At 38.0% G+C, this 21,248-nt stretch overlaps 3 protein-coding genes across 5 annotated transcripts; 1 reads left to right on the top strand and 2 right to left on the bottom strand.

Annotated features, from left to right (window-relative positions):
* Positions 1-4,931: 4,931 nt before the first annotated feature.
* LOC148728198 (uncharacterized) lies at positions 4,932-16,710 on the top strand. Of its 2 annotated transcripts, none has more exons than XR_015988471.1 (4): positions 4,932-5,535; positions 6,322-6,389; positions 9,929-10,065; positions 10,827-16,710. XR_015988471.1 is itself a non-coding variant. In XM_088724482.1 (4 exons), the coding sequence occupies exons 2-4, from the start codon at positions 6,381-6,383 to the stop codon at positions 11,213-11,215; spliced, it is 468 nt and encodes a 155-aa protein (XP_088580608.1). In that variant the 5' UTR covers positions 4,932-5,535; positions 6,322-6,380; the 3' UTR covers positions 11,216-16,710. The 2 variants fall into 2 exon arrangements, 1 of the variants encoding a protein (XP_088580608.1); XM_088724482.1 differs by having other exon boundaries at positions 9,929-9,998.
* Positions 5,571-10,533, bottom strand: LOC148728199 (uncharacterized). Its single transcript, XM_088724477.1, has 3 exons — positions 10,417-10,533; positions 7,331-9,469; positions 5,571-7,138 (listed from the first exon to the last, which is right to left on the bottom strand). Exons 2-3 carry the CDS (start codon positions 9,417-9,419, stop codon positions 7,020-7,022), a joined length of 2,208 nt encoding a protein of 735 aa, XP_088580603.1. The 5' UTR covers positions 9,420-9,469; positions 10,417-10,533; the 3' UTR covers positions 5,571-7,019.
* Positions 16,698-21,210, bottom strand: LOC111341507 (glucosamine 6-phosphate N-acetyltransferase). 2 transcript variants are annotated; one of them, XM_022948490.2, is made up of 6 exons: positions 21,184-21,210; positions 20,354-20,510; positions 19,652-19,714; positions 18,257-18,387; positions 17,671-17,732; positions 16,698-16,881 (listed from the first exon to the last, which is right to left on the bottom strand). In XM_022948490.2, exons 1-6 carry the CDS (start codon positions 21,193-21,195, stop codon positions 16,731-16,733), a joined length of 576 nt encoding a protein of 191 aa, XP_022804225.2. In that variant the 5' UTR covers positions 21,196-21,210; the 3' UTR covers positions 16,698-16,730. The 2 variants fall into 2 exon arrangements, with proteins under 2 accessions (XP_022804225.2, XP_022804226.2); XM_022948491.2 differs by having other exon boundaries at positions 20,465-20,510.
* Positions 21,211-21,248: the final 38 nt, after the last annotated feature.

Below are 21,248 nucleotides of genomic sequence, written 5' to 3'. Positions count from 1 at the left end.
CACAATTCGTAGATACAACTCGATGCAGTGATGATTTATAAATAAAGACTTTGAGCCAAAAGGTCAGAAGTGCGCCGTTTCGCAAATTACAGATATGTAAATCTGTAATTTGCGAAACGAGCTCTTTGAAGACTCTAATGATATGTAACTTATTTCTTCCGATTCTATAACACTTTTCGTAGATACAACTCGATGCAGTGATGATTTTTTAATAAAGAGTTTGAGCAAAAAGGCCAGAAGTGCGCCGTTTCGCAAATTACAGATATGTAAATCTGTAATTTGCGAAACGAGCTCTTTGAAGACTCTAATGATATGTAACTTATTTCTTCCGATTCTATAACGCTTTTCGTAGATACAACTCGATGCAGTGATGATTTTTTAATAAAGAGTTTGAGCAAAAAGGCCAGAAGTGCGCCGTTTCGCAAATTACAGATATGTAAATCTGTAATTAGCGAAACGAGCTCTTTGAAGACTCTAATGATATGTAACTTATTTCTTCCGATTCTACAACACTTTTCGTAGATACAACTCGATGCAGTGATGATTTATAAATAAAGACTTTGAGCCAAAAGGTCAGAAGTGCGCCGTTTCGCAAATTACAGATATGTAAATCTGTAATTTGCGAAACGAGCTCTTTGAAGACTCTAATGATATGTAACTTATTTCTTCCGATTCTATAACACTTTTCGTAGATACAACTCGATGCAGTGATGATTTTTTAATAAAGAGTTTGAGCAAAAAGGCCAGAAGTGCGCCGTTTCGCAAATTACAGATATGTAAATCTGTAATTTGCGAAACGAGCTCTTTGAAGACTCTAATGATATGTAACTTATTTCTTCCGATTCTATAACGCTTTTCGTAGATACAACTCGATGCAGTGATGATTTTTTAATAAAGAGCTCGAGCCAAAAGGTCAGAAGTGCGCCGTTTCGCAAATTACAGATATGTAAATCTGTAATTTGCGAAACGAGCTCTTTGAAGACTCTAATGATATGTAACTTATTTCTTCCGATTCTATAGCACTTTTCGTAGATAGAACTCGATGCAGTGATGATTTTTTAATAAAGAGTTTGAGCAAAAAGGCCAGAAGTGCGCCGTTTCGCAAATTACAGATATGTAAATCTGTAATTTGCGAAACGAGCTCTTTGAAGACTCTAATGATATGTAACTTATTTCTTCCGATTCTACAACACTTTTCATAGATACAACTCGATGCAGTGATGATTTTTTAATAAAGAGCTCGAGCCAAAAGGTCAGAAGTGCGCCGTTTCGCAAATTACAGATATGTAAATCTGTAATTTGCGAAACGAGTTTCCCACCAAATCTCACACGTGTCACGCATTCTATTGCGTAAGAATGAGAAATAACTAGTAACCTGATATGGAAATGTTTCGGAAGGACTAATATGGTAATTAAAAAAAGGTAGCGGACAGGAAAGAAGTCCCTAAAGATAAATTGCTTTCTGTTCATAAACTATCAACTGGACTAGGCGGCCGGTAAAAAATAACAAAATTGTTGTAGATTTTAATAAATGTACAAACATACATTGCGGTACGCGCAAGGTTTCTAACACATGCTACAGCAATGTCAAAGGGCAGAATTCCAATTTTGACCTGGTTTTTATCTGGTACTAACCAAATGCTATTAGAGCCTTCAAAGAGCTCGTTTCGCAAATTACGGATTTACATATATGTTTTTTGCGAAACGGCGCACTTCTGACCTTTTGGCTCAAACTCTTCATTAAAAAGTCATCACTGCATCGAGTTGTATCTACGAAAAGTGTTATAGAATCTAGTTATTTCTCATTCTTACGCAATAGAATGCGTGACACGTGTGAGATTTGGTGGGAAACTCGTTTCGCAAATTACAGATTTACATATCTGTAATTTGCGAAACGGCGCACTTCTGACCTTTTGGCTCGAGCTCTTTATTAAAAAATCATCACTGCATCGAGTTGTATCTACGAAAAGTGTTGTAGAATCGGAAGAAATAAGTTACATATCATTAGAGTCTTCAAAGAGCTCGTTTCGCAAATTACAGATTTACATATCTGTAATTTGCGAAACGGCGCACTTCTGGCCTTTTTGCTCAAACTCTTTATTAAAAAATCATCACTGCATCGAGTTGTATCTACGAAAAGCGTTATAGAATCGGAAGAAATAAGTTACATATCATTAGAGTCTTCAAAGAGCTCGTTTCGCAAATTACAGATTTACATATCTGTAATTTGCGAAACGACGCACTTCTGGCCTTTTTGCTCAAACTCTTTATTAAAAAATCATCACTGCATCGAGTTGTATCTACGAAAAGTGTTATAGAATCGGAAGAAATAAGTTACATATCATTAGAGTCTTCAAAGAGCTCGTTTCGCAAATTACAGATTTACATATCTGTAATTTGCGAAACGGCGCACTTCTGGCCTTTTTGCTCAAACTCTTTATTAAAAAATCATCACTGCATCGAGTTGTATCTACGAAAAGTGTTATAGAATCGGAAGAAATAAGTTACATATCATTAGAGTCTTCAAAGAGCTCGTTTCGCAAATTACAGATTTACATATCTGTAATTTGCGAAACGGCGCACTTCTGACCTTTTGGCTCAAAGTCTTTATTTATAAATCATCACTGCATCGAGTTGTATCTACGAAAAGTGTTGTAGAATCGGAAGAAATAAGTTACATATCATTAGAGTCTTCAAAGAGCTCGTTTCGCAAATTACAGATTTACATATCTGTAATTTGCGAAACAGCGCACTTCTGGCCTTTTTGCTCAAACTCTTTATTAAAAAATCATCACTGCATCGAGTTGTATCTACGAAAAGCGTTATAGAATCGGAAGAAATAAGTTACATATCATTAGAGTCTTCAAAGAGCTCGTTTCGCAAATTACAGATTTACATATCTGTAATTTGCGAAACGGCGCACTTCTGGCCTTTTTGCTCAAACTCTTTATTAAAAAATCATCACTGCATCGAGTTGTATCTACGAAAAGTGTTATAGAATCGGAAGAAATAAGTTACATATCATTAGAGTCTTCAAAGAGCTCGTTTCGCAAATTACAGATTTACATATCTGTAATTTGCGAAACGGCGCACTTCTGACCTTTTGGCTCAAAGTCTTTATTTATAAATCATCACTGCATCGAGTTGTATCTACGAATTGTGTTTACGAATCGGAAGAAATAAGTTATATATCGCTAGAGTCTTCGAAGAGCTGGTTTCGCAAAATACAGTACGGGTTTACTCGTTTCGTTTCGTTTCGTTTCGTTTCGTCATCTCACGGAGAACCAAATTTAGAATTTTTAACACCAATGTCAAAGCAGTCCTCCTCTATGGCTCTGAAACGTGGAGAACAACTAACCAAACGTCCCAGAAATTGCAGACCTTCGTCAATAAGTGCCTTAGGCGAATTTTAAAAATCAGTTGGACTGACAGGGTAACGAACGAGATGCTGTGGGAATTAGCAGGCGAGGAACCAATCATAACTCAGATCTCAAAGAGAAAGTGGAGATGGATAGGTCACATCCTAAGGAAACCGGCTAACAACATCACCCGGCAGGCACTACGTTGGAACCCTCAGGGCAAGAGAAAGAGGGGTCGTCCCAGGAACTCCTGGAGAAGAGGTGTAGAGTCCCAAATGAGAAACTGGGGCCACACTTGGGCCACTTTAGGAAGATTTGCCCAGGACAGAACCCGATGGAGGACGGAAGTGGTTAATGGCCTATGCTCCAACCGGAGCTAAGGGAATATATATATAACGAAAATGAGGGAAGGGGAAAAAGCGGAGGGATAAAGCCTTGTTTCACTGTTAGAGTGCTAAGTTTTGAGCGCAAGACGAAGGAAAAGTGAGGTCACTTACACGTAAAAAGGTGTGAAGTCACACTTTCTTTGTTCCCTTCGGTTTGCGGACTTGTTTTCTTTTATATTCATTGCGCTGAAGAATCTTAACTGCCGGCACGCACGCAGTTAATTAATAGAGGTAATTTTTAGGATCATTTTCTTACTGTCCGCCCTCCGTGTATCTTAAGTTGGCGCCAAATTTTTTACTCATATTGCGCGTTATAAAATGGAGTTAAGGAAAATGAGCGAAAGGGAAAAGCGGAGGATTTAAACTTTCTTTCACAGTTAGAGTTCTTAGCATGATAATGCGCCAACTTAACAGACACTTCTGATTCGACTGTGAACTAGCGGTTTTTTATTCAAATACAAATAACTTCCAAGTTTGATTGCTAAAGCGCCACTACTCTTCTCAGTAGACTGCTACACCCACGAATTTTTTTGCCGCCTTGAGCTCTAGAGTAACGTTTTTAAATGAACATCACGTAATACGTCAAAGTCAAGTGCATTTCAATGTACTACGTGTTTGATTTCACAACATTACTTTTAAAGCGGTAAAAAAATTCGTTGGGCTCAGCGGTCCACTGGGAAGAGTAGTATCGTGGCCAGAAACATTCTCGTCCCAATAGCCGTTTTCGCTTCTCTTAGCCGGCTCAGGCTAAGAGAAGCGAAATGGGCTTTGGGCACAAGAATGGGCCCGAAAAAGATCAAATGACTTGTATAAGTTGTATTTTGCCTAGGAGAGTTTGAATTCAGGAAGAAGCTGCGTTGTAATGGTTCACGAGTCCAGACCTCGCTCTTCTTGACACAAACTTCCCCACCCCACCCCTTTTAGATGTGTCTAGGCTGCAACAATCATTACCACAACCTCCCCCACAAAGGCTGTGTTTGTAACACTAATCGCTTCCGAAGAAATTTAAATTTCGCGCTCGGTGAGCTGGCTACGCGTCGGTGATTACTAACCTTTGTCTTGCGAACAAAAAAAACCTTTTCCTTCAAACAATAGATAAGGACATATAAGGAGCGAAAGCTTGACTTATTGTCCAGCCAAAATCCTAACCAAAAGTTTGATACGAGGAACACTCAGACACAGCTGAAAGTTATTATTCTGTGGCGGTGACACAACATTTTTTAGGTGATTATTAATCAGCTCTTGAGTGTTATCAGCGAGCCCTTGACATCAGACGAAAGTTATTCGGCGAGGAACACTCAGACACAGCTGAAAGTTACTATTCTCTGGCGGTGACACAAAATTCTTTAAGTGATTATCAATCAGCTCTTGAGTCTCAACAGCGAGCCCTTGACATCAGACGAAAGTTATTCGGCGAGGAACACCCAGATACAGCTAAAAGTTACTATTCTGTGGCGGTCACACGTCATTCTTTAGGTGATTATCAATCTGCTCTTGAGTCTCATCGGCGAGCCCTGGACTTAAGACTCAAGCTGCTTGGCGAAGAGCACTCGGAAACAGCTAAAAGTTACCATTCTTTGTCCTCAAGTAGTTTAAGGCCTGGGTTTTATCTTGGTTCGAGACCCCCAGCAGAGTTTCAAGACTTTAAAAAAATGGCGGCCGTTACCGCATGGCGTGTTCGAAGTTTAGATCAGAGAGCGTTTACGCTTTTGAGGAGGGGAAGATGGATGTCGACCGCAATTTCTTTTAGAAGACATTTTTTTCGTGCAGATTTGGGGTCTACAGCTGAGGTGAGTGGTAGTTTTGTGTTTCATTCGACAAATTAGCTCTAAGTTGCCGTAGCTTCCATAATGCTCTGAGGCGTAAATCCAAATAACGAACGTTTCATTTAAGGAAAGCGCATTTTTTCGTTTACTAAATTATGGATAAAAAATTTTTTGGTATGTTTCGGAAATTTCCCATTCTCGTCAGTGTAGGATGAGGTGGAAATTGATAAACCGCGGAGTGAAAACTTACCCGTGGCGTAAATTTTGTTGTTTACCAAATTTAAATGCCTCGGCTCAACCCGAGTTAGAAATTTAACGGTGATTTACAGTACAACACTTTTGTGGGTAAATGTATTTATATGAGCTTCAACAAAGAGAGTTTATTACTCAATCTACAAGGCATGTAAACGAGAGAGAGCAAAAAGCTATGCGGCAACAGATGTGTTCTTGTATATACTTGTGCAGCAAAATTTAAAGTATACATATGACAAACTAAATTGGGATGTCGTCTTTAACCTTAGTTAACAATGACTTTGATTTGCCAGCCTGTGACGAATAACACAAACATTCTCAATCATACATGAACATGGTAAATAGGAATCTGACCATTACCTTTTCTTAACTATGATTTTTACTTACATTCTTATACAACTTCCACATTCATCAGGGCATGTTGTGCAACTTATGAAATTAAAGCCATCAAAGTTATGGTAGTATTTTAAGTCAAGTAAAGTAAATTAAGTAAAAACTGTTGCATGAGACTTCTTTTCTAATTTCATGTTCACAGTGTATTTTTTTTTTAATCCATAGGGACAAGATAGCTCAACAGCACAGCTATCTTGCAGTCAAACATAATCTTTGACTTGCTTATGATGAAGGTGAGCAATAAGTAATTAAGTGTTAATTACCAGTAACAAATTTGCTCTTAATCCAAAGCTTTCAGCAGTAAAAATCATGGACAACAATCACTTTCAAGCAACTTATTACCTTTTTTAAATGACCTGACTATTTTTCAAGGGAGTAAAATAAATTAGGTAAGAATGCTTGATCAAAATACTTTATAAATGTACTGTAATCTTCCAGGATTGTAACAATTTCAGAGCAACTTTTTTCTTGTGAAGAGTACTTGTTACCTCATCTGATAACTCATAGTCATTAGCATTGGGAAGCCGGTTATTCTGCATTAAGAAGGTTGCATCCCACACTTTTAAATCAGATTGTAGTTGCTTAGTGGCCTTCAGGACAAGAACTTGTATTTTTACCAGGTGGTTTTCATACCTGTGGGCACAATATCTGGATTTGGGGTTGCGGTTTAGGTTGTTGCATAATTTTTTAAGCTGTATGACTTCAGGTGTTTTGCCTAGTACAACCTCTGCTGCTTTTGCTGCTTTTGAAGTCAGGGGCTCGTTACCTTCATCTGACCTAGAACAAGTCTCATGCTCTGAAAGCTGTGGAAGTTGGTTTTGCTCTAGAGGCTCTTTGCTATTTTCTTGTGGTTGTTGTTCCTTTCATTGTTCTTTGTCACTCTGTAAGTGGTCATGTAAGTTTTCCAGTTGTAATTCTTCTCTAAAAATAACTGCAGCAACTTCCATGTCATCACCATTGTCTATGTCTTCACAAGATGGTTCTTGTGAAAAAGAAAAAATAAGGGACTAGACTATAACTTAATTGCTACTTTTGTTTTATCATGTGAATGAATATGTTGTATGTATTTTGGTTGCTTATTTTCCTTCACATTTTGTGTACATGTGCATTTTTACATGTTTCATTTCACTGAAATTTTGTCATTGATTACTGTAATGACTTGAATGCAAAATACCTTGTGGTTTGGTACTGGGATCAGTTTCTGCTGGCTGACATTCTTCAGCGACCGAGGGGCTGTCATCATTGCCATGTAACTTGTTGTATACTAGTTGCCCACTCTTACTTCTCAGCTGGTATAGAGGCAGTTCTTCAGGTTTCTCAGAACATTGTTTCCAAGCAGTCTCCAAGCTGGTTTGAATGGCTTTGACTGAACTAGACCTGAAATGAAAGACACGAGGACCCTCTGGGTGATGTGTAGCTTCACTGGGACCATCATGGAACTCTACTGAACCATCATCTTTCCAGTGCCACCAAACCCCTGGTCCTGGAAGGAGGAAATCACCTATTACCTCCAGCTGAGCCTGCCATAATCTTACCTTCTTTGTTAACAGGTCTTTGCTTACTGTTGTGTTGGCTCTATCAGGTAACTTCTTTGCCAACTTTGTTATTTCCCGTTCTTGAGTGCTGACTGTATTTTCTTCTGCAGCGATATCTTCTCCCAGTATGTGAAGAAATGCATTCGGCACCAAATCTTCTGCATGTTTGCTCCATGTCTTTCTTGTTATGTCTACAATTCTGTCAAAAAATCTTTCAAATAACTCAGCATTGATGGGTGGAAGACACACCAGCCTGCAGATGACAGATGCATGATCCACAGCACTGTGATAGTAGATACCATACAATTTACGAATGGTCATGGTCTTGGGTGGGGTTAGTATGGCCCTCATTGCCAGTGCATGTTTGAATGAAAGGTTTGCAAGTCGCAGGATCTGCTTTGGGCATCTGCTGTCTTTTTTGGCATAAAATATTCCCATCATTTCAGCAAGTGTTGTCAGTAAATCCATCACACTGTTGTCTGCTTTTCCAGTTAAGAGAATAGTTACCTGCAGAAGTGCTCGACGATAGTCTGTGCAGCGAAGCTTGTCTTTTTTTAGGGCAATGGAGAGTGTCTCCTTCAATGTCAGAAGTGTGTCCACATCTGTGATGTGATGAGGGAGCTCTTCTAACACATGTGAAATGTGATTTAGGCAACAATGAAGTAGTTCAAAGAATAAGACTTCATGCTGATTTAGGTTTATTTCTTCTAAACTTAACTGGCTCTCACCATACAACAATGCAGGAACTCTGCATGTACCCCCAAGCAATTTTGTAAGTTTCTCTTGCAACTGTTGCTTTGTGCCACTTTCATCTTCCCCTCTTGCTTGTAGTTCTCCTCTCAGCTGCTCAACTTTTAGGTTTTTGAAAGGGTAAAGACCACCTTTTTTCCCTTCAGGACCAGTAAGAACAAGGTTTTGTTTTTCTTCCAGTGTCTTGTATTTCCGATATGACATATACTCAAAGTCAAATGAACTATGCATGTCTCCATCACAGCCAACACAACCCCAATGGCCACCTTTCTGAGTTCCATCTTCAAACTCAACGCTTGGATTATCTCCATTCATGAATCTCATTGTATCCTTAATCTTGACATCTCCAATCTGAACTTCCTTTGATAGATCTATTAGACATTCTCTTCTTGTTGGTATGAATAGTACCTGGTCAGCATCTGAACTGCCACACATTCCTATCATGTACAGATGAGGCTGTTCTATTTCTGCTTGTACATCAATTTTTTTTGTGTTGGTATTTTTGGCCAGGTATTCTTCATTTGTCAGGTGAATGGCAGGATCGTACATTTCACGCACCAGGAATAACATGATCCCAGTACTTCCAATTCCACCATGATCGTGCCATAATAACCAGTGCCGGGTTCTCTCTACCTTTTTCAATTGAGCAAGCAACTTATCAGGCTCTTCACTTGTATTTGCCTCATTAAGGGAGGCAAGTCTTCTTTTTGCTTCTTCTTGGCTTAGCTTGCTGTATTCATCATCTGATGTGATTCTCATATATTTTTCATTTCTTTTCAAGCATCTCTCTCTTATTTCAAACAATGGATACTTTCGTGCTGTCAACTTGCAAGGGCGCTTCTCAAATTTTCCCTCTGGTGTAATGACAAGTTTGATGTATTCAGTTTCCAGTACTGGTATACCCAGGTTGAACTGCCCTGCAGCTATCTTATCCAGTATTTCTTGTCTGATTTGGCTGTTTGGTCGATGAACAGGCATGGAAATCTCCCCACCATCTTGCTTTTTTATTGCCCTTCGAATTCTCGGTCCTAGACAATGCATATACACATAAAAAATACATTAATAGTTTCCTTTATATTAAGTTTTTGCAAAACCCACATGTTTGTTTGTTTTATTGATTTTTTTGTTTTCATTTTTTATCTTGTTGTTGTTGCTTTTTTAAGCATAAAGGTCAGATTACTGTGTTTTATTTGAGTAAAGTGGGAATACGCCTGTGGTACATATCCTTTGCATTTGTAGGTTGTTCATAATTGATATGCATTTCTTGAAAGCCACCTGAAAAAGTTACAGCATGTGATGGCTTTGATATATCACAAATTTTTAAGAGCCGATAAGGCAAAAAGGGACAAGGAGTGGGGCAATGGAGTGTTGAGAGGGTAGTAATAATTTGTTTCTCTTCTAAAGCAAAGAGAGATCTCAGATCCCAGTGGTGTTCATTCCTCTTCTCCTGGACAATATTTTTGATGTCATTTTTTTTTTTATCACAGAGAATGCTGTTAACATCCAGTAACACTGGAATCTGGTCAAGTGTAGTGGAGAATCAGTATAAGCAGCAAGGTGTAAATCCTGGGATAAATGTTGTTCAACATAATTGACTGACTGACCATCAAGTGAATACATGCATGTAAGAGGATTGGCTATATAAGTGATATATAATTATCAAGAGAAGGGACTTGTAGCTGGTAAATGTTTTGAGGTGGCTTTATATCTGAATTTCTTGTTTCAACTAGCCATCTCAACAGTAACTGCAAATTACATTATGGATTAGGAAGACTTTAAACTTGATTATGAATCTGAGTTAGAGGTCAGTTTGTTTTTCTTTTAAATGATTTTTATATGTATGGAAGGGTTTATACAGTATACCTTATGGAAGGGTTTATAAGGTATACCTTAAGTGTCTGTTAGAGTACAGAGTGACATGGATCTTAATGCACAATATTTAATTTGCTGGTGTTCATAATGACAATCTACTTACTCTTTTTCTGATCAAATGTATCAGTGTTGACTCCCTGGGACTTTAGGTACTCCTTCAAAACTTGCCCAGCATTGGGTGGTGGAACACTTGCCCCTTTTCTTCTTATTTGATACTCCCTGGCCTTCTCGGACCACTTCACAGTCTTCCAGTCGTTCACATCCAGCATTAGCTGCTCTAGGTTTCCATCCACAGTACTGGGAACGTGTGACCTCTTCTGTCGCTTCGGGGCATTTTTTACCCTCCCTTTGGCTTCATCAATGGTTTCAAAACATTCTACCATTATTTGCCTTTTCCTGGCTGCGAAAGATGTTCGTTGAGCCAGGTGAAGGTTGACATCATTTTTTCCAGGAATTTTCTACATTTTTTTAAATTTTCTCTTTTCTTTACGGATTTTTTTTTTGTCTCAACAGGTGAAACTTTCTTTGTCAACCCAGCCTCGGGAACCATGGACATTACTTCTCCAAAGGACTTTCCCAGTCGCTCCTTACATACAGAGTCGAATTCCTTGTATATCACTGACCCTACGTTTTTCACTTCTTTTTGTGTTGGTTTGAAGATTTTTTTTCCTGAAAGGTCTTTGGCTCGGCTTTTTGCTTCTGTGAATGCCTCGCTTCTGCTCCCCACACAACCTGTGCTTTTTTTGAAGAGGCTACTCTCTGCTGGTGTTGTTAAGAGACAGCATTTGCATTCTTCTACTTGGTGCAGAGTTTTTTTTTTACCTTGGGCAGTCTTCTGCCGGCTTTCCATAGAATATGCTTTTAGATACTGTTGCTTTTTTTTCTGGCGGCGACCACTGTGAAATTTGGCTATCGATGGCCTTATATTTCTTGAGAAAAAGACCTATCGATGAAAATGTACTTTTTTCTAATTGTACTTCATTTTTCTACCTGTAAGTATTTAGCGACCTTTAAAAGATTAATAGAAAGAAACACTTACTTTTGCTCACATGTAAATGGGGATATCCTTCGAAATATTCCATGTAGAGCCGATATCTCTCTTCCAATTGCCGGCTTTTTGTACCCCTTTGCTGATTCGTTGTCGTTTCTTGAAATTTTTTTTTGGGCAAGGGACTGAGTATCCCATAAATAAACACGAGCGAATCCGCAGTCAAACCCCATGTCAATTTACATGTTGTTTCTATTTTCTTTTTCACTCAATTTTTGTACTTTTTTTTCGTTTTTTTGTACGACACGAAATTGGACAGACGCCTCCAACTGAGCCGGCGGGAAATCAGTGCAAAGTGCGCATGCAAATTATCTCTCCATTAAGATAGGGTGGGAGGGGAGAATTTGAATTTTGAAGAACCTTGTTTTTCACTCTTTTCTTGCTGCCAGGCCAGTTGAAAGCCCAGTTCATTTGTTACCAACAGATTTTTCATAAGACTTGAGGGGCTATAATTTTTAAACCTATGGAGCACTAACACTAGCAGTTATTTCTCCCTTCCACCTCCCTCCTGCGGCTCAATTTTGTTACATGTTGTGGGTTGATTTCGCTGTCGTGTGAAGAGAAACATTAAAGCTGTCGTATCAGTATTTGACTTCATGGGAAACAACAACCTATGCAGTGAGTCCCACAGTACATCTCTTAATTTAATTTAGCGTCTTTCATTTCCTTTCGGTCACGGACGTGGAAATTGCGAACAAAGCAACAAACAATTTGAAGTAATATTATTGAAGTATTTCAGAATCCTTACAATTGCAGGAGTTGAAAACATTCTATACTAGAACAGTAAATGATAATTCGTTCGTTCGTTTTTTGGCTTGCGAAGCCAGCAGTTTTACTTTCCCATCAGAGATTGTCTGGTGATCGACCTTCAGACGCTTCAGACGACTGTAACCGTATTTAATTTGCTCCTTCGTGGTTAGCGGTAAATTGTGGTTGTCAAGTCTGATTCATGTATTATGTTCGAAAAGAAACAAAATGGCTGCTTCTTTCGTAGTTCAAAAAGGGGTAGTCAGAATGTTATCGCCGGTGCCGAAGTTTCCATTTCAAGCAGTTATTTTTAGCGAAATGGAAGAAGGTGTTGATAAACTTTATCTTCGCGTTTGGAATGAAGTGCCGAGTAGAGTTGATAACAATCTAAAGACCATTAAGTTGAGAAAAGTTCCTTCTCAGCTCCTAAAAATCTCGAATCTCTTTCTTAAGGAACGAAGGAAATTCATTCCAAACGTAGATGGCTAGCATTTTTTAATGAGTATTTTTCTCATTCATTGATCAGTAACGAGTGTGTGTAAATCTTACCAATTCCGATAAAAACCGATTGAGTAGCGTTTTGATCACGTGACCCGACACGTGACCGTCGTCGTTGGCATTGTTGCCAAAAGGTAAAAGTTCGTATGGTAATCTATCGTCCATGAAAGTTTCAGCGCAATCGGCTGTTTATTTTCTTAGGGCAATTTAATCTCCTGACCCTGGCCTTAAACTACTTGAGTCACTTACACAACACTGTGTTGGTGATCATGCCTCAGCCCTTAGATCTGAACAGCGTGCCCTTGAAATAAGAAGAAAGTTGGAGATAAACACTAAAACAAAAGGAAACATTTTTAAGAAATTTCTCTCTAAACTGTTTGGTAGGAAGTAATCAGTACCAAGAAGGGGTAAGCAGCCCTTTGGAAATCATAAAGGTCGGCACACACGAGGGGACTAGTCCCTGCGACTAGTCCCACCGACCAGTTTCATGTGACACAGCTTCGTGTGAACTACACATTTCTGTGGTCGCAGGGACCAAAATCTGGTCCCTGCGACTGGTCGCACGAATTCAAACCGGTTTGAATTCGTGCGACCAGTCGCAGGGACTTGTCGCATGAAACAAATGTTTGTCCCTTCGTGTGAACTGTTTGTGCAACCAGTCCCTGCGACTAAACGGTAAATAAGCCAATCACGGGTCAGTATGATGCGTGACTTCCGGTATTTGTAAACATTCCAGTTTCTAATGATGAATTTTCCCTGACTTCTAGATTTCTACAACTGAAGAATAAAAAACTATTTCTAGTTTTGTAAACATATACAGATGTCTTGGAGCCGTTTTGATGGAATTTTTACCCTATTTGACTGTGTCTGTTAAAAATAAAATAAAAAAAAACAAAAACGGAACACGTAAAAGCATGAATAATCCGACTGAATAAGTGTAGTTCGTTTGCGCTGATGTTTAATAGTGCTACAATGAAAAGTTACCAAATTTTAATTGTTTTAGTGTAACGCCCCAGACTAAGAAACATCTTTTGCCTCTTAATTTTCCTATGTTCTTGTGCAATTGAGTGCCCTCATATGAACACCTTAAGGGACTAGTCCCTGCTACCGGTCCCCTCGTGTAAACCCTTCAAAGACTTGTCGCCGGGACTAGTCGCACGGACTAGTCGCAGGGACTTGTCCCCTCGTGTGTGCCGACCTTAAGAACTGAAGATCACTAGTTTGTCAGTCGGTGGCGGAAGGTCATTGATGTTAAAGGCGTTTCCTTAGTAGGTGTGAGTTTTTTCTGTTAGGATTAGGTTTTTACCAAAGCATATTTTGCCTGATGCTTCAGCTATTTGTGACTTTTATGAATCGCTGTCTTGGCAGGTTTGGACCCCTTAGATTTAGACCTCCGATCCAATCTGCTAGTAGTTCATTTAAAGCTGCCAGGTGGTGTGCGACCATGTCTGAAAAGAAAAGATTACACGAAAAAACTCTCTGTTTGTTTTGACCGCACGTGTAATTATTTAGTAATTCAGTGTCCAGAATCAAAGGAACGTTGACAAAAAGAATTGCGGTTCTAGGTTAGATGATTTTATGGGCGTGTACTAAAACCCGAGACACCAAAACGAAACCGCCCGAACGAAACCGCCGGAACAACCGAAACGAAACAACCAGAAGAACCGAAACGAAACGAAATTACCGGAAATACAGTTAAAAGGAGACACAGTCCTCAGGTTCTTTTTGCCGCCATAATTTTAACTTATCTCCTCTCCCAGGTGATAAACGGTAGTAGCCCACATACAATGAATATATGAAGTTCATATATTTTGAACTGCGGTATTAGATATTTATGATGCACGATCCTCGCAGTAGAGAGCGCTATTTAAGCAATAGCGAAAATCAGACCTGAAAAAAATCAGGCCTGTACGGGATTCGAACCACTGACCTCTGCGATACTAGTGCAGCGCTCTACCAATTGAGCTAACAAGCCAACTGGGAGCAGGCCGTTAAGTTGATATAATGGCCAACGTTCGTTCATTCATTCATTCATTCATTCATTCATTTTTATTCGCAGTATTTCAGTAGGTTACAGTAGAGATTGCTATAGATTACAAAAGTCAGAATCTATAAGAACAGTAAATTACATGAATAATCTAAAGTAAAATGTGCACAGTGACCAAAGGAGCGTAAGCTTTCGAGTTGGCTACTGTCACGTGTAATTAACTGGTGTATCTTACCATTTACCAGACTTACTTTACTTTAATTCTATAATTATACTAAACAAGGTATTTATACTCTATTAATATTGTAAATAAAGAGAAAAGAGAAATAAGTAAATAAATAAATAGAAATTCAATTAAGTTGAGAGAAGGAAAAAGATAAAAAAAAAAATTAGAAATAAAAAGAAAGAATGAAGCGATTAATTCTAATTATGTAGGGCGAATAAAGTGAGGTAAGATTTGTTATTTCCTACAGTTTAGGAGCAAGAGAACTAAGTTATTTTATCTAGCATCAAACCAGTAGTGAATTCAACTTTGACCAACCAAAAGATGATGCTTCCATTATTTTTTAAAGAAAGTAAAAGAGAGACGCTTAATTTCAAGTGGCACAGATTCCCATATCTTGGGTCCAGCATACTTGAAAGAATATTGCCAGAATTAGTTGATATTTGCATTCTAAAAAAATTGAATTCACGTGTGAATCTTGTATTATATCTATGTATGCTAGATGCTGGGGTTAGGACATCAGAGATGATATCTGGAATGCTATCAGCTTTATTCACAATTTTATGTATAAGGCAGCACAATTTGAGTTTATATATGTTTTCTAGTTTAAGAATTTCTAAAAGTTTATAGTATGGATCAGGACACTCCCTAGTATGTGCAAAGAAGATTCTTCGGAGGCATTTGTTCTGATTAACTTGGAGGTAATTCCGTTTAGTTTTATAAGAATATATCAACAAAGTTGAAATGGTAAATTGGCCACCGTTACGATTATAAAAGCTGACGTTTCGAGCGTTAGCCCTTCGTCATTCGCTCCTACGCAACCCCAAACAGTTTCTTTAGAAACTATCAGCCTTTATTCATTAGCTTTATAAGCACAGCCCCATACTATTATACCATAACTTAGATATGGATAGATTAAAGCATAGTATATTTGTTTGAGTATTCTGAGATTCAAGTGATATCTTGGTTTTGTAAGTATTCCAATATTTTTTATTATCTTATTGTTTATATGTTGTATTTGAGGCTGCCAGTCAAGATGCTTGTCAACATAGACCCAAGGTGTTTAATATAATCTTTTTGCTCTATATTATCAATAGTTATTTTTGGTTGGCATCTAGAAGACGATATCGGAAATCGTGTGTTTACATAATCCTCTTTAACGCGTTTAAAATTTCGTTGTTTAGTCCACCGGAAAGGGATGGGCATCGAATCTGTCATCATTAGTAACTGTAACCAATCAAAGGAAACATTCACCGATTGTATATCCTTTGTTCAAAAATACACCACGTGTGTTGTAATCAAAATAATTTGGATATATCAACAAAGTTGAAATGGTAAATTGGCCACCGTAACGATTACAAAAGCTGACGTTTCGAGCGTTAGCCCTTCGTCGGAGCGAATAGAGGAATTGTGGGTTGTGTGTGCTTTTAAAGGCAGAAAATGGAGCTACGTTATTGGTGGGAACATTGGAATTATACAACTTTACACACCATATGACTCTGTCACCCAACCCTTGAGGAACAGACTTTTACAATTGAGTGTCCAACCTAATCTGACCTTGAATTTACTTTTGCTTCACCGCAAAAAAAAAACTTTAAAAAATAAAATTAAGTGCACCTTTTTCACTCACATTTCCCACCCTACAGCCACTTTTTTCCCTCTTCATTAACCAGTAGTCCTTATTTGTCATTGTGACATTTGCCACTGTTCTGATTGACTAATCTGACTCGTTTGGATTGCCAGGTTTTACAACACTCACTCTTAAACTTGTACAGTAATATCTACTTGATAGAAATAGTTTTTGGATCTTATTGATCACAAGTAACTTATAATTACTTTGGATTGGAAACAATTAAAGAAATATATGATATCTAATAAACATAAATTAACAAGCCATGATGTGATATTCTGTTGTCAGTGAAAGAATCTTTTACAAAGATAATTCTGTCTGTCTTCATGCTTGAGACCAAATTGTGTGTAGAAAGGTAACAAGGGATCTTTACACTCCAGACTGATCTTGTAACATCCTAGTTTCTTGCCGAGTAAAATCAGTGTCTCAACGATCCTGAAGGACAAAAACCCAAACAAGTTTAGGATTCTTGGGAATACCCTTTTAAGTAGGGTATCTGGGAATAATTATACAGTCAGTAGTTTTATTAACTCTCCTCCTAGAAGGGTGCTCTAAGTTAGTTTCCAACAATTTGCAGGAGACTTTAGCCATACTGCATTAAACAGTTAACAATTACTTGGGAGTGCCCCCAATTTTGGATGACGACAAGAACCACATCACTGGGAGCAATGCTCCCTACCATTTGCAAGGTCAGTACAGACAATATGAAGGAGGTGGGGCCTACAGATTTGTCATCCTTGAATGTCTAAACATTTACAGATGTCAAAGCAAAGGCGGCATATTCTCCTCAGTTACTTTCAGAGCGCGAGTGTTGGTTAACCTTTGTTAAACCTTTGACCCATAAGAGTGACCAACAACTAATTTCTCATTACGATATCACCCCTGAGTCACATGAAGATCACAAGAATAAAGGAAATGATCACTAACCACAGACTGAAGCTTTTGATGGTTTAATACAATCTCCTTGCCACTGATATAGGAAACATATAGAGAACAGTGTGGAGAATATGCAGTTTGATGTTAGGGTGTCCAAGGTTACACATGCTGCAACAGCTTTTTTTTTTCCCTTTAGCTGATAGTTTTATGGTCTATTTTAAAAACAATTTGAAACCCCTGTCTTGAATGTAACCAAAACAGCTTTACATTGTAATACAAGCTCGTTAAGTTACCAGGACCTTAGAGAGATGGGCCTCAGGTCCCTAAAAAACCCCATGTTATACTTACAGTTTTCCAATTTTTTTGCCCCTGCAACTGTTGTCAACAACTATGTCCTCAATTCTGCCTCTCTGAAATTTACAACAGAAATGCACTGTGAGCTAAGAAAGCGGAAATGCTTGACAACTGTAGGTATTAAGCCCACATTGGTTCTTTGTTAAAATAATTTTCTTAAAGGAGATATTTTTCCTGAAGGATTGCAAAAGATTGTATGAAATTCATCCAACAAAAAAACTATCCTTGCACTGATTTTCTTTTTCGCTCACCCTGATTAACTGCCCTTGGGTCTCTGAGGATAGCCTCATGGCAGAATTTGGAGAGCACTTTATTTGGATCCATATTTGTTACCTTTACCCTCCAAATGACCTCACAGAAGGCGAGGACTATAGACCTTGATTTTAGCAACATTGTACAAGACTTTCTTCTCTTAATACCACCACAGGAACTATTGCTGCCTTGTACACACCTACCAGCTATAACTCTTATTTTTCCTTTAAAAAAACCTCTTGTAATTACCTCTTATGACAAATACAAAAAAGAAAAAAATTTAGGAGGGACTAAACAAGACTAGCTTGACTTGGGAATGGGTACATACCACAGCTATGTCATGGATGAATTTCTGTTCTACAACCAGTGTTCCACATGCCACTAGTTTTGCCAGTTCTACATCCTCTATTACAATAAGATAATATGTACCAGGACAGGACTGCATAGCATGGAAACGTTCTGAGGAGAGATTGAAAAAGAGGGTAGTCAATGTTTATTGAGAGCTGAACTACTGTTAAAGATTTGAAAATGCATTGGTACTGCCTGAATTACTGATTGAATGCTGACTGACTGAATGACTCACTGACTGACTGCCTGACTCACTGACTCACTGAATGACTGGTGGACAGACTGGCTGACAGACTGACTGGCTCTCTAGCTATATGGTTGGCTGACTGACTGATTGGCCAACCAACCTATCAATTTATTGACTGGTTGATTGGTCAACTGACTGACTAACTGTCTGACTGACAAAATGACTGACTGACTGACTGGCTGTCTGGCTGAAAGACTTGCTAACTACCTTCCTCAATGAAAAGCAGGCTAACTGACTCATTGGTTGCTTGAATATTAGAGTTGCTCACTGGCTGATAGAAAGACTGATAACCGATAGAATAACCAACTTTCATGTTGAGTAATGAACAGACTCTCTCAGCCAACCTGCCAACCAGTCGAACTAAAACTACCTGGAGTGCTTGACTGTAGAGTATCTGTTTTAGAAACTGTTGTGTCCAATGCAAAGAAATCACTCATGGATTAAAATGGCCGACCGAAAGAAACTTTAATGCCACTCGAAAGTAAAACTACCAAACAGTAATAAACAAAACAAGAATGCATGCTACATATACCTTTTACATCCCCTCTGGGAATTATATAACTGTGCTTACATAACCCTGTTTCATTAACAACTAACTGATTCAATTCTTTAATGCCATAACAGGAAACAGTATAAAAACAAATTTTAGGCTGGTAATAATGCTAGACATGCAGGATCACTTTCATACATTTCATGAAACCACAGCACACATACCAGTATATGATTTTCATATATTCAAAATTGATTGATTAAATGCTAGATATATTTTTATTTCAGCAGTTACCTAATTTATATATTTCTGTCAACAAGATTTAAATCCAATCAGAAAAGAGACAAATACTGGACAAGAACAACCTTCCATCAGATCAAATCATTATCAGTATGTCTATAACCCTTTCACTCCCATGAGTGACCAAGACAGAATTTCTCCTTACAATATCAATACAATATCAAGCAGACAAGTGATGAGAATATAGAAAGTTACCAATTAAGGAAGTTTTAGTTATACTATACCAAAATCTCCAAACCAACATCATAAAAATTGTATGATAGACAGTAAAGAGAATTTCTAATCAGATCTTTGGAGTGAAAGGGTTAAGACAATGCTTGTGAGTCAATCACACTCACCTAAATACTTTTCTTTGGTCACTTCTCCAACCTTAGTAAGCTGCCCTAGAAGTTGCAAGAAACCTGGTGGAAAAGAGTGTTTTTAGTTTAGGTTTTCAAAACACAAGTCTTAAATACACTCTTAAAGGTTAATACCTAGGTAATTAAGCCTTATATCCCAGAAGTAATTGTCATGTAGCTTCTCTGTGATATCCATTCATTATCCAGCAAACAGGTAATAAGAATACTCAAACTTCCTAGGTACAAGTTGTTGTCTTGATCTTAACACCACATTCTCAAAACTTATTCAGAAGGAAATGTGTAGCAGCGAGAGAGGACAATTAGTGATCAGATCTTAGGAGTTAGAGAGTTAAAAGAAAAAGTTAACTGATACACTCCTTTATTCGTTTGTCTGATGTTTTGTACAGAGGAGAAAATGATGCAGCTCCCCTCATCTACCAAAGCTTCTAGTGTGCAGTATCAACAACTTTGTCTATGTGACAATATTGCTGATCTCCACAGCTATTGAGAGGGCAGCAAAGAGTTTTAATGTAATGCAAAATAAAGCCCAAAACCAACATCAGGTGAGATTTAAAGTTGTCCCTTTAAAATGTGTGACATGTGGAATACTGTTCAAAATGCAATTATGCCCATGAATTTTTCTAAAAAATTGTGTGAAAGAGGATCAGGTCCCCCTCTTTTCATTTCATTTATTCAGTTTACCTTTATCATAATCGTCTGCACTTAAAGGTCTCAAAATCAAATTGTCACCAGGATTTTCCACTGATAAACCGCATTCATGCAATCTACACTCTCCTTTACTGAGGTCGATACCTTTTAACAGTTGTTTGTCAAACATGAGAAGGTTGTCTTCCTCATTCTGAGAAAAATAAAAAATATATATTAAAAAGAAACAAATCATTTGGACGAACGAAACAGGACATTAGGGGGAGGTCCAAAGTTCATGGAAAAACAACTAAACGATAAGAGCCCTCGATTGCTGTAAAATAATCTTCTTAATATGTTTTATTGCGTCAAATGAGATATTTAGTATGATAGCAAAACATGAGGCGTTACAAAAGCTGTAGCCCTCAGATGTTAGTTTAAATATTCCCTAATAGACAAACCTTACACATCTTGCCACATCAAAGCAAATATTTCCATATTTAAGACCGAATCACTTAGGCCCTAATTCAACTTCCGGAAATTAATTTCAATTCTCCAGCTCAAAACCCATCAGATATGTGTTTTATTTAGAAGTAGAACCATGGGATGAACACAGATAAATTAAATATAAATTTGGAACAAGGTAAATTCCAAATTCCACAAACGCAAAATAACCTCAGTTACATTTAAAGAGATTTTTCGCAGAAAACTAGTAAATGTTTATGTCATAATTTGTAGAAATCTTGCTACTCTGTAAACATTTTTACTTTAAAACCAGATTTCTTGCCAAAAACCTCATTTAAGAACACTCATCAACGTACGATTTCTGGTTTAGAATCTGTTGAGTAGCGCTATATGATAAAAACTACTCTATTCTATGTACTTACCACCTTCGCCATATTTACTGAGAGGAAGTAAAATCGCCAAGGCATCGGCTACCATATTTGGATAC

The sequence above is a fragment of the Stylophora pistillata genome, chromosome 6 (assembly GCF_964205215.1).
Source record: "Stylophora pistillata chromosome 6, jaStyPist1.2, whole genome shotgun sequence".
In the NCBI taxonomy this organism is placed as follows: Eukaryota; Metazoa; Cnidaria; class Anthozoa; order Scleractinia; family Pocilloporidae; genus Stylophora; species Stylophora pistillata.
This window is presented reverse-complemented; position numbering and strand designations above follow the sequence as displayed.

Bases quoted from the DNA above. Each gene is read 5' to 3' on its own strand.
- LOC148728198 (XM_088724482.1), top strand. The intron at 9,999-10,826 runs GTGTAAATCCTG...TTGTCTCAACAG, and splicing joins GAATCAGTATAAGCAGCAAG to GTGAAACTTTCTTTGTCAAC.
- LOC148728199 (XM_088724477.1), bottom strand. From the start codon at position 9,419: ATGCCTGTTCATCGACCAAACAGCCAAATCAGACAAGAAATACTGGAT. The intron at 7,139-7,330 runs GTATTTTGCATT...CTTTTTCACAAG, and splicing joins TCCCAGTACCAAACCACAAG to AACCATCTTGTGAAGACATA.
- LOC111341507 (XM_022948490.2), bottom strand. The intron at 17,733-18,256 runs GTATGTACCCAT...TGTAAATTTCAG, and splicing joins TCATCCATGACATAGCTGTG to AGAGGCAGAATTGAGGACAT. The intron at 16,882-17,670 runs GTAAGTATAACA...TTTGTCCTTCAG, and splicing joins GGCAAAAAAATTGGAAAACT to GATCGTTGAGACACTGATTT.